At 32.3% G+C, this 12,724-nt stretch overlaps 1 protein-coding gene and 1 pseudogene across 1 annotated transcript; both read right to left on the bottom strand.

Annotated features, from left to right (window-relative positions):
- Positions 1-511: 511 nt before the first annotated feature.
- LOC142639344 (receptor-like protein 9DC3) lies at positions 512-1,465 on the bottom strand. The gene is made up of 2 exons (XM_075813540.1): positions 772-1,465; positions 512-635 (listed from the first exon to the last, which is right to left on the bottom strand). Exon 1 carries the CDS (start codon positions 1,463-1,465, stop codon positions 785-787), a length of 681 nt encoding a protein of 226 aa, XP_075669655.1. The 3' UTR covers positions 512-635; positions 772-784.
- A 5,053-nt stretch (positions 1,466-6,518) lies between these two features.
- On the bottom strand, positions 6,519-11,920 carry LOC142639046 (receptor-like protein 7; annotated as a pseudogene).
- Positions 11,921-12,724: the final 804 nt, after the last annotated feature.

Below are 12,724 nucleotides of genomic sequence, written 5' to 3'. Positions count from 1 at the left end.
AGAAAAAAGAAGAAGTTATTTAACCCAATATATTGGGTTAATGTATTTATAAAACCAATTTTTATTTTTATTTTTTGGTGATAGCTTTTTTTAGTTACTAGATTAGGTACACACATTTGGGGAATAGTGTGAATAGTCAAATTTCTAAACATTCTGATTAACCAAAAAATAAGAAAAAAATTCACTTAATCATGTTTAGCTATCAACATTGTTCAGTGGAAGTGTAAATGTCCATTTCATGGTTTTATTTAATTGATTTGACATGTCATTTAAAATTCGACACTTGATACATTTTTAGATTTGTAATTTAGAGTTGTTTTATGGACACAATAAATTATTACAACATTTTGACAGTAGCTAAAGCGTCAATCCTTTATATCCATAAGTTAAATAAAATAATAAAATATATATTAAAGCAGGAGCTCCCTGCAAAGTTCTACACACGGAATGCCCTCAAATATACATAGATTTGAGGCTTATTTTACAAAGAAGCAAATAGCAGTAGCACAATAATACATTAAAAAAAAAAAAAAAGACTTACTCCCGGACAGCCTCCGTTCCTAATGGTCTTCCGCACGTTAAGGCTCTCAATTTTCTTTGACCTCATAATCCACAACTCCCTATCCAATAGCTTGCTGGGAAGTAGTGACACAGAAAATTTAAAGAATATACAGCACAAATTGTATAAATTAATGTTGCATCTTCTGAGACTAGTTTATATAAAACATTAGCATAATAGTATTATTTTAAAGAATTGTTTGTCACACTCACCTTGGAGCACCCTTTAAATGCTGTAATTTCTGCTTCCTCTAGATCTTTGGTTGCTAGGCTTTTTCAACTTTCTTTGCTGGTTCTCTTCAATTAACCCTAGAAGGCATTGAGGTTTTCCAATTTTAAACATGAAATTCCCCATAGCTATTCCAAAAACCAATCCACATCCATACCCTAATAACACAGCCTTCCAACCAAATCCACTCATAAACATTGGATCGTTGTCCTCTTGGAATATTGGTGGTGGTGGCCGCTCATCGATGCCACAATTCTTTGACAATGGAAATCCACACAATCCCAAATTTCCACCATATGAGTTGTTTTGAAATGTTCCAAATTGTTTGCCTTGTGGTATGGGTCCCATAAGTTGGTTTTGCGAAAGATTTAACACTGCCAAAAATGTTAAACTTGTCAGTTGCATTGGAATCTCCCCATTAAGCCTATTTGAAGAGAGGTCTAAGGATTCAAGTACAGACAAATGGCCCAAAGATGATGGTATATGGCCAATTAGTCTATTATGGGAAAGGTTAAGACCTCGAAGAAAGTAAAGCATTCCAATCTCTTCAAGAATCTTTCCATGGAACTTGTTACTTGATAGATCTATGGTAGTGAAGATGGTTAAAATTCTCTCTAGCACAAAGCTTTGCCCTTTCATTGCTACAATAACCGAGTCTTGGTAATAGCCTTGTTCCATGTATTTCACTTCGCCTTCACTTTCTTTGGTTGTTTTTATAGCCTTCAGTCCCTCGAAGAAATTCGTAGGTAAACTTCCAGAAAACTCATTATGAGAAAGGTCAATGATTCGCAACAAAGAGAAAGATGACTTGGTCTTGAAATTGTCTAGTTGACTTATATTGCTCTTTCTTCTCTCAATACTAAATTATAGTTAAAGATGGTGTGTACAAAGTCTTTTCTCTTTTTTTCTCCCTACAATAGAATACAGTTGAAGATAATATATCCAGTGTCTTCCTCTTCCTTTTTTTTGATCCCCCCTTTATTGAGTACCTATCTTCTCCTTTTATATCTCCTTTCCGCTTTCCTCCACCTTCCACGTATGACACAGATCACCAATCCAAATACTTGTCACATCCATCACCCTCTTGAAGTCTTCAAATAATAGCTGTAAGGCTAATCACTACTATTCAGAGGTCATTTCTCCATTAATACGGCCAATAGAGTAGGTGCAAAGTCTTTAATGTAGTGGTAGTAGCTTTTTCCCCTGATACTTCTCATACGTTCTTACTCTCTATAACTGTGTGGAATGCATTTTTACCCAACAGACCTTTCAGAATTCTCTATCCAAACATTATGACATGTCGTACTATCTTCACTTGGCTTAGCCGAGGAGATGCCCCTCCTCAGACAACCCCTATCAACCTTTCTAACAATAGTTTGCTGGTGGGTTTCAAAGCTCTGCTCGGACAGATAAATACCTCTAAATCAGGCCCAAGGCCCAAAGGCGTATTCTGATCATCCTGCCCCTACAATAATAATAATAATTATTATTATAACAATGCATATATAGAAATTTAATTCTTAGATTTTACTAATAATTGTTTATTTGATAATCTGTTTTGGGTGGACGAAATTACAATTTCTGCAAAGAAAATAACCTTAGTAGATTAAAAACAAAAAATTATTTTCCTAATTGATCTAATTAATCATAGTTAATTTTATTAAGTTTTTTAGTTACTTTTTTTCAGTGTTTTGGATTGTAAGCAGAAAAAATAAGTTTGAGAAAGTTTGTTTAAAACTAAAAGAATAATTTCCAAATTTTATATTCTTTTTAATGATTCACAACATGTAATAAATAACTTTTATTAAAAAATAAATATTTTCATTAACTTTCCTTTTGAATTTTTGAGAAAAATTGTATTTTTTTTTTCATTTGAGTTCAACAAAACTTATTAAATTTATGATTTATGATTATTCCTATATTATATTTATGATTATTCTTATAATAAATAAAAATATATACATTACTATTTATTAAATTAGTTTAAATTGTATAAAAAAAATTTAATAAAACCACCATAAAAATAATTATCATGCGCAACGCGCAGGTTCATGGCTAGTGTTGTTTAAAAATTGAAATTATGTGTTTAAACACATGAACCAAACGGTCCATCAAATAAAAAAGTGGAGCCTACCTTTTTGACTTCTTACTGCTTGAATTTTCACTTTGTCCTTATCTTTATATCTCTCTCCCTAATTTATGTGGGCATAAAAGTAAAAATAATAAAATTTTCTTTTATTTTCTTTTCCATTTGCAAGTCAAACAAAGGATTACTTCTTCTTTCTTTTCTCTTGTGTATCATGAAAGTATACAAGGGAAGTTTTTTCTTTTCCTTTTCTCCTCTCTTCTTTTCCTTTCACTTATTTCTTTTCCTTTTCTCTTCTCTCAATTGCAACCAAACAAATTGTTAACCGCAATTTGGTTGCAAATAAGCTCTAGGACACTTTTTCATTAAAATGACTTCTTTTTTGTTGTTTCCGATTTTTCATTATTTTCATGATATCTTGCTTGATTTAAGTCTGCCCTTGACCCACAAGCAACAAATTTAAAGGGAATTCAATTACCTTATACATGAGCTTGAACTTGTCACAATCAGACAATTGGATTTTTGGTAAATTCTCTGTCAAACATGTTCAAATTTGGTCAAAGCGCTTTGGAAGGTGTATTGGGTGTGATAAAGTGTGTTGGTAGATTTTTGAGCCTGTTCGACTCTTAGGGTGAGTTTGGTTCAGCTTTTTAAAATTGGGCTTTTTGAAAAAGTGGGGTTTTAAGAAAGTGCAGTATGAAAAAGTGTTTTTTGAAAAAGCTGAGTATTTGGTAAAAGCTGTTAAAAGTGCTTTTTGAAAAAGCTGAGTGTTTGGCTAGTCCTTATAAAAGTCGTGATTTGAGTGGTAAATTACCAAAAAAGACAATGTAAATATAAATAAGTTTGTTTCATACTTGAATCAACTACTTCATCATACTTAAATCAATTTTTTTCTTTCTAAAAAAATTATTTTTTTCTCACCAATATTAGCTAATAATAACTTACCACTTAAGATTTATTGTAATAAAAATTGATACTGATTTTAATTTGAACGTACTATTAAAATTATTTTTTTCTCTTTTTAAAATTTTTTTTTCTCACTAATATTAGCTAATAATAACCTACCACTTAAGATTTATTATGAAAGTATTGTAATAAAAATTGATATTGATTTTAATTTGAATGTACTATTAAAATTATTTTTTTCTCACCAATATTAGCTAATAATAACCTACCACTTAAGATTTATTGTGAAAATATTGTGATAAAAATTGATACTATTTTAATTTTAACGTACTATTAAAATTTTTTTTTCTCTTTCTAAAAAATTATTTTTTTCTCACCAATATTAACTAATAATAACCTACAACTTAAAATTTATTATGAAAGTATTGTGAAAATATTGTGATAACATTTCCTTTTCCTTTTTTCCCCTTTTTTTTTCCCCTCTTTTTTTTTCTCCTCCACACACGTACCCTTACACTTTTTTTTTCCTTCCTCCCTTTTTTCCCTGCCATTCCTCCAAACTCCAAAACGTTCCAGTCTCTAGAGCTCTCCTTCTTCCTTTTTTTTTTTCCTTTGCCTTTTTCCTTTTCTCTTAGCACTTTGTCTGTAACACCTATGCACTTCTTCACCCTGATCTTCTTGATTCTTTTCTTTTTCTCTAAATTCAACCACTCACAAAGGGGATGATTCAGATCGGGAAAACCAGAGCAGAGCAAACGGGATCAAATCAGATCGGGAAGTGCTTGCAAAAACTCATCCGTTCTCTTGGAGAGACTCTTCAACTTCTTCTCCAAACCTCCATAATCCATCCACCGCAAGATGGGTACAAACTCCATTTGAAAGATTTTGCTATATTCTGATATTTTTTTGTTTTGCATTTTGAGGAATCCTAATTTGCAAGGGATTGATTTTTTTTTTTTTTTCCTTAGTTGATTTGGGAATTTGTTATAGATTTTTTTTTTTTTTTTTTGGTGTGTTTGAATTTGGAAATTCGTTATTGAGAGGGTAGAGCATAGAGATGAGAGGAATGAATTTTTTGATTTATCAAAGGATAATTTTGTAACTTCACCCAGAGTCCAATGGTATGATTTCTCAACGTGCACGGGCTTTTGGAAAAGGCTCTTCATAGCTTCATTATCTTAACGCGCTTTTCCTTCACAAATGAAAACGTAGTTTTTTTACAAAACGCAACTTTTAAAATTTACCAAACACACATTTTATAAATTTGGTTTCAAAATGCGCATTTTAGCTTCTAAAAGGTGAAACAAACGGGCATTTAGTCAATCCCACTGCCTAATTCATGAAATTGGTGGATCCTACATTCAATAGAGACAAATTAATTTAATACCTGTCATTCCATTGGCCTTGGGGGAAAAAATGTAATTTTCTATGTCCTATTCAAAATTTTACAATAAAATCGAGAGCAGATAAAATACTCTATCGATAGATTCGATACCCCTTAACCTAAACCAAAATCCCACTTAACACGTATGCTTCGCTTCTTAGATTTTGGATTGGTTTTTCTTCTAGGTTGAAGATTCACTATTACCATTGGTCACTGGCGGAGCCAGAGGGGGGCGAGGGGGGGCACCTGCCCCCCCTGACTCCTTTTTTTTTTTATTTTTTATTAGCAGTCACATGAAAAAAAAAAAAAAAAAAACTTCAACTTATTGAAACTTGAAGGGACCAAACCACCTATTTCACTATTTTTATTTTTATTTTATATTATTATTTACACCATTTTTATTATTTATGATACTTTTCACAACATTTTATCTTTGAATGATGCTAGAGATATTACAAATTTTACTACTTATGTCTTACAAATTGGCATGTCACCAATCACAAAAAATAATTTTAAACATTTATTCATTATATTTTTTAAGTAACACTAATCATATTTTTACTCCATCAGTTTGTAAATTTTTTAGTAGCTATGAATTGGTTGTTTTTGTTTATTTATTTTAATAATATGAAATATATTCATATTTGCTTACAATTATTTATTTATTTTGTTATTATTGTTGATTAATGTTTTTTAGATAAATTGCACTTTTAATATCGTCTTTTAATTTTGCCCCCTCTAAACTAAAATCCTAGCTCCGCCACTGCCATTGGTCTTCTTTATGTCGTTGTCCAGTGCCAAGCTTGATTTCTAAAAAAGTAGATTCTAGTAAGATCACTCCTTCAGCAATTAACACATGATCACACACAAAAAAAGTCCAAAAATAAGTGTCCAGGTTACTAAAAAAATTAAGAATTCCTATTTTTGGTTAATCTTGGATTTATTATTGGCACCATCAATCCCTCTTCCCATTTTAAAAATTACTTACGGAAAATAAACCCACATAATGAAAATTTCCCTTTCCAAAATCAAAATTCTTGTGTTTTATAATTTACAATTAGAAATAGTTCATTTTAGATTTGTTTTTTCATAACAATATGTTTAGTAATCTAACTAAGCACAAGACCACCCTCAAAACTAAGTCCAATGTGCCACATAGTATCAAAACAAACACAAATGAACACACGAAATAACCTCAAATATAAATATTATAAGTACAAGCCAACTGAGCACAACACTAGCCCCAAAACTCAGTCCAAGACATGATACAATTTTAAAACAAACACAAAGAATACGCTCAAACTCAAATACATACGTGAAATCTGAACATTATTATTAGATGAATAGGAAAACAACACCACAATTCATATAAGCATGATCAACTCCTTAATACCCAACATTCTAATGAACAGTTGTAAGTCAAAGCACGTAATCTTCTTCAACTCATAGTAGATGATAGGGTCCTCATCACTTCCAACAGTACCTTGCAAGTAAACAGAGAAAAATTATTGAACATATAGGAAACTACAGTTGTTAATGCTACTTCTAATATAACTTAATATAAATCCATTGCACAATATTAATGCAAAGAGAAGTTTGTCACACTCACCTAAGAGCACACATTAATCCATAGCACAGTATTAATCCACGTGGCATTAACTTCTTCTTCGCTTGGGTCTTTGGTTGATACGCCCTGTCACCCTTCCCTCTTGTTCTCTTTCAATCAACCTTAAAATCCATTGGGGTTTTCTTGTTTTAAACACAACATACCCCACAACTAATCCAAACACAAATCCACATCCATAGCCAATCAAAAAGCCTTCCAACAAAATCCTTCTGCAAACATTGAATCATTGTCTTCTAGGAATATTGTTGCTGGTGGCTCATTAGTACTACATTTAATTGACAATGGAAATCCACACAATCCCGAGTTCCCATCATATGATTCGTTACCAAATGTATTGAATTGTTTGCCTTGAGGTATGGGTCCAATAAGTTGGTTTTGTGAAAGATTTAACATGGCCAAAAATGTTAGAAGTGTCAATTGCTGAGGAATTTCACCAATGAGTTTATTTGAAGAGAGATCCAATGCTTCAAGTGCTAATAAATTTCCCAATGTTGATGGGATATGGCTGGTTAGGTTGTTATGGGAAAGGTTGAGCAATCGGAGAAATTTAAGCCTTCCAAGTGTATCTGGGATCTCTCCTTGGAATTGGTTACTTGATAAATCAATTGTTGTGAAAATGGTTAGGATTCTCGGTAATTCTATCTTCAACCCTTTCACAGTTACCTCTATTGTATCTTGATAAGAACCGCTAAGCAACTCTTGACCACGATTTGCGCTATAATAACCATAATGTTGTGCCAAATATTGTGGTTCTTGTGCATCTTCATTGCTAGTCATCATGGCTTCCAAATTTTCAAAACAAATTCTTGGTAAAAGACCAGTAAACTCATTGTGAGAGAGATCGAGAATTTGTAGTTTAGAGAAAAATGCCCCCTTATTATTATGATTTCTTATGGGACCATGAAATCTATTATGACTCAAGACGAGTAACCGTAACTCCGAAAGGGCTTCCAACCAATAGGGGAATGAATCATTAATCTTATTATTTCCGAGGTCAAGAACTTCCAATTTTGTACAATTGACAAATGATTTTGGTAATTTCCCTTCTAAATGATTTCCATTAAAGGCAATAGTTGCTAGACTATTATCCTTTTCAAATGTATCAGGAATAGTGCCATGGAAACTGTTCATTCGCAAATTCATCACTACAAGGTGATAACCAAAGTTTCCCAAACATTGTGGAATCTTACCACTCAAATTGTTGTTAGAGATATCCAAGATTTCAAGGTTACTTGCATTGCAAATCATAGACGGGATCTCCCCGCTTAGTCTATTGTTCGACATAACAAAGACTCGCATAGTAGAAGGTAGAGCCAGAAGATTTCCTTGTAGTAGATTGGCATGAAGGTCAAGAAATAGTAGATTCTCCAAAACTTCAAACGTCCATTCTGGGATTTGGCTTGAGATCCTATTATTAGATAGGTCCAATTTTTTTAAAAGTTTTGACGATTTTAAAAAATTTGGGAATTCAGTTATGTTGCAAGAAGATAAGTTTAACTCCTGAAGATTGGGAAAGGTATAGTTAGAATTGCTTTTGATGCCTAACAACCGACTATTGTTTGAAACGTCAAGGGTTTCAAGTTCTTCGAGATTTGTGGACTTGTCAAGTTCCACAATGCCACTCAAGTCATTCGATGAAATATTAAGCTCTTTAAGAATCACAAGATTAGAGATTGACCTTGGAAGAGAGCCATAAAGCCTGTTATTTTCCAATCTAAGATATTGTAGTGAATTGTTAGGTTGGAATTCACCAATTTGACTAGTGAGTTGGTTGTAAGACAAGTCAACTGCGGAGAGTTTTGTGAGATTGGTTAAAAAAGGAATTTTGCCTCCAAAACCTCTGAAGTTGTTGTGACTAAAGTTAATAGAAGTGAGGTCCTTTAGGTTTGATAGTGATGATGGAATATGGCCAGTGAAGTTGTTATATTGGAGTGTAATTTCAAAAACTTTCGTGAGGTTCCCGAGAGACACTGGTATTGATCCTGTGAAATTAAAATTAGTTGGTTATAAAATAAGTAAACTTTGGCAAGTTTTGTGAGGCTGGTAAAAAAATCAAGAGTTCTACCTTCAAATTTATTGTAGCTGAGGTCAACAAGATTCAGATCCTTTAGATGTGAAAGTGATGAAGGAATATAGCCAGTGAAGTTGTTATGTTGGAGCATAATATTAGTAACTTTTGTGAGATTCCCAAGAGACACTGGTATTGATCCTGTGAAATTAAAATTAGTTGGTTATAAAATAAGTAAACTTTGGCAAGTTTTGTGAGGCTGGTAAAAAAATCAAGAGTTCTACCTTCAAATTTATTGTGGCTGAAGTCAACAAGTTTGAGATCCTTTAGATGTGAAAGTGATGAAGGAATATAGCCAGTGAAGTTGTTGTATTGGAGCATAATATCAGTAATTTTTGTGAGGTTCCCAAGAGACATTGGTATTGAACCTGTCAAATTAAAATGAATCAATTATAAAATAGGTAAACTTCGGTGAGTTTTATGATGTTGGTGAAAAAATCGAGAGTTCTACCTTCAAATTTGTTGTAGCTGAGGTCAATAACATTGAGATCCTTTAGATTTGAAAGTGATGATGGAATCTGACCAGTGAAGTTGTTACTGTTTAGGAAAAGTTTAGTAACTTTGGTGAGGTTCCCAAACGACGCAGGTATTGGTCCTACAAAATTGCAATTTGTGAGATTCAAAAGATTTTCCAAGGATTATGTTTATTCCTAATTGAAATTGAGGATGTGGTCCTAATTGAAATTGAAGATTTTCCAAGGATTATGTTTATGATGTTGGTGAAAAAATCGAGAGTTCTACCTTCAAATTTGTTGTAGCTGAGGTCAATAACATTGAGATCCTTTAGATTTGAAAGTGATGATGGAATCTGACCGAAGTTGTTCCTGTTTAGGAAAAGTTTAGTAACTTTGGTGAGGTTCCCAAACGACGCAGGTATTGGTCCTACAAAATTGCAATTTGTGAGATTCAAAAGATTTTCCAAGGATTATGTTTATTCCTAATTGAAATTGAGGATGTGGTCTTAACACTAAATTGTTCCCTGTTAGAATTAAGGAAGAGAGTGTATTGAAGTTTGAAAGTGACGATGCACGGGATCTTACCATTGAGATAGTTCCATCCTAGATCCAAGTAAGAGAGTGCCTTAAGGCTTGAAAATGACGATGGTATCTCACCACTCAATCTGTTAGCTAATAGATCCAAATAAATGAGTTGCATAAGGTTGCCAAATGATACAGGTATTGGCTTGCTAAAATAACAATTATACAATACTGAATGATTTATTTAGTGCTTCAAAACAAATGATTTAATTGGAATTAGGTATTTAAAGAAAATTATTTGAATTTTAATTTTTAACTAGCCTATAACAACATGCGTAGGCATGAATGAATTTAGAAATTATCAATAATTAGATAGAAATTAATATTCCTACCTAAGTTGAATACTAGTAATAGTCATTTTTATATTTTTGTCAACTCTTTAAGAAAAAAAAATACCCTAAGGATTATTTGGTAGAGTACATAGATTATTTATTATTTTATTTTAGAAAATAATAAATATATTTTGTCACTTCTTAACTTCATTTTTGTTATTGCGATACAATGAATTTATTTCATATATACATTTTTCAAATAAGATATGAACAACTAAATTTTTAGAGCATGGTAAATTTTTTCATTGAAATTTATATTAGAACTAATTATAATTTTTTATATGGAAATCTTGATTAGTTTTAAGTAGATTGCAAGTAGTTTCAATTTTCAATTGGGTATTAAAATAGTTTTTAATATCTTAGAAAGAAGTATTACATATTCAAATTGTTAGATAGAAGTGTCATAAATTTTAATTTTCCGTAAATATTTTTTAAGTTAAGATTCATGCATGTATTTGTAAAGAGACTAGACATGAAATAAGATATATAATGATTTGGCACAAAATTAACCTCATTTAAAATCTACAGACATATGCCATCAAATTAGAAGACAATTGTAGATATTTAATTGGAATGCAATTAGAATCAAATTTGGATTCTTGATTGAACTTTCTCTCAACTTTTATTTTAATATAATATATATGACATATGATTTGAAATGATATAAGGTGTAAAATGTCATTTTAATTCTTATTTAAGAAAAATCTTTAAAACTCAAACCCACATGAATTGTTTAAATTTATATCAAAATGCCATTAACATGTATTTGCTAATGTAACTCCATAATATTTTTCAATGAAAGTTTATTATGGATTTTTTTATTAAAAAAATGTTTTTCTCAAACCAACCAAAGAATTTTAGATTTTTAACAACTCTAGTACGTGTTAGAATTCAAAATATAAAAAGGTGTGAATTCGTACTTACCTCCTAAATTGAGTTCGCGTAAGTTTTGTAAGCCGAAAATGTCATGATCTGGCAGACTTCCACCCCATAAACAACCTTCGAGTGTAAGGGATGCCAAAGAAGAAGACAAATTCCTGAAAGAAGTAAGAGAAACAGAGGACATGTCAACCCAATCAAGATGAAGTTCCCTTAGCTTGGTCATATTTTGAACAAGCCTCTTCACAACAGATGTTTCAAAACTGGCCCAGTAATTGCGAGATAGATCTAGTGAGGACAATTGGGAGAGGTGGGATAATTCAAGTGGGACTTCGCCTTCAAACCGGGACTCGGAAAGGTTAAGATATCTCAACTTAGCAAAACGACCAAACCCAGATGAAATTTGGGAATCATTAAAGCTGTTGAAAGCGAGGTTGAGACGTTGCAAGTGAGGGAGATCAAAGAGGCTAGCGTTGGAAGGGATGGTGCCGTAAAGCCAGCTACAACTGAGGTCAAGACCAATCACGTCCCCCCTCACTCTGTCACAGGTAACCCCATCCCATGAGCAACAATCAGTGCCCTCCTTCCAAGACTCCATCTTTGGATAAGAAATATCACAATAATCATATCCCGAAGGAGAAAACAATTGCTTAAATTGAAGCAACGCAGAGCTCTGGTCTTGAGAACACAGTAGTGGTGAAGAAGAGTTGAAAGAAGATGATGATGATGAAGTAAGTTGAGAATAGAAGAGCAGCAAGAGGTAAGTGAGTTGAGAGAGCCATATGAACGACCTCATTATTCCTGATGAGTTCATAAGCAGATATGTGAGATGTGGAGAGCTGGGATGTTAGTATCCATTTTATAGGAAAAAAATGGGACAATTTTGCACGCTTATTAAGTTCACTTTCTAATGGGATGGGGTCCCAAAATTGTTAAAAGGTGCCTTGCGATTACAAAGGGTCAAAGACTTCACACCATAACTTGCTTTATTTTATTTTGTTTTTATTACTTTTTTCTACTTGCTTTAGGAAAAGGAAGAGGAAAGCGTGAAAATGGGCCGTGCATGTACCAAGTTTCGACTCTATTATCTTGCATTTTAAGTCACCTTTAACAAAAAGAATCAAAGAGTCAGGGGCCCAACATAAAGAAAATGGGCCCTTGTGTTTTCAAAGACTTGGTCTAACCGTGTAACTTGCATCTATACCTAAATATTTTGTGCTAAGAAATTAACAACTTAAAATTTTGGGATAATTCATAGTTTATTATGGTATTTAAGCAAAACTTTTTAAGTTCAATCACAGTCTACACACTCTATCTCCCATGTAACATATTAAAATTTCATGTGTTTAGCTTCAATTATTAAAGGAGAGTTTGGGCACACACGTGAGTGAGAGTATTAAAATTATAGTTAAGTGATTAAATTCACAATTTTTTAATAGTTTAAACTTTTAGAACAATCAATCATTTCTCAAAAGTTGCACAAAATATTTTGGCAATTAATAAATGATAACTAGTGATGCTTAGTTGTTTGAATAAAGTAGTCCCCATTCGCTCATGAAATTGAGGTTGATAGCAATAAAATCATAAGATATGCATCCCCTGTAATGAATTAGAGGAG

Source organism: Castanea sativa, chromosome 6, assembly GCF_040712315.1.
Source record: "Castanea sativa cultivar Marrone di Chiusa Pesio chromosome 6, ASM4071231v1".
NCBI lineage: Eukaryota > Viridiplantae > Streptophyta > Magnoliopsida > Fagales > Fagaceae > Castanea > Castanea sativa.
The sequence above is the reverse complement of the archived record's forward strand: the minus strand, read 5'-3'. Positions and strand labels throughout refer to the sequence as shown.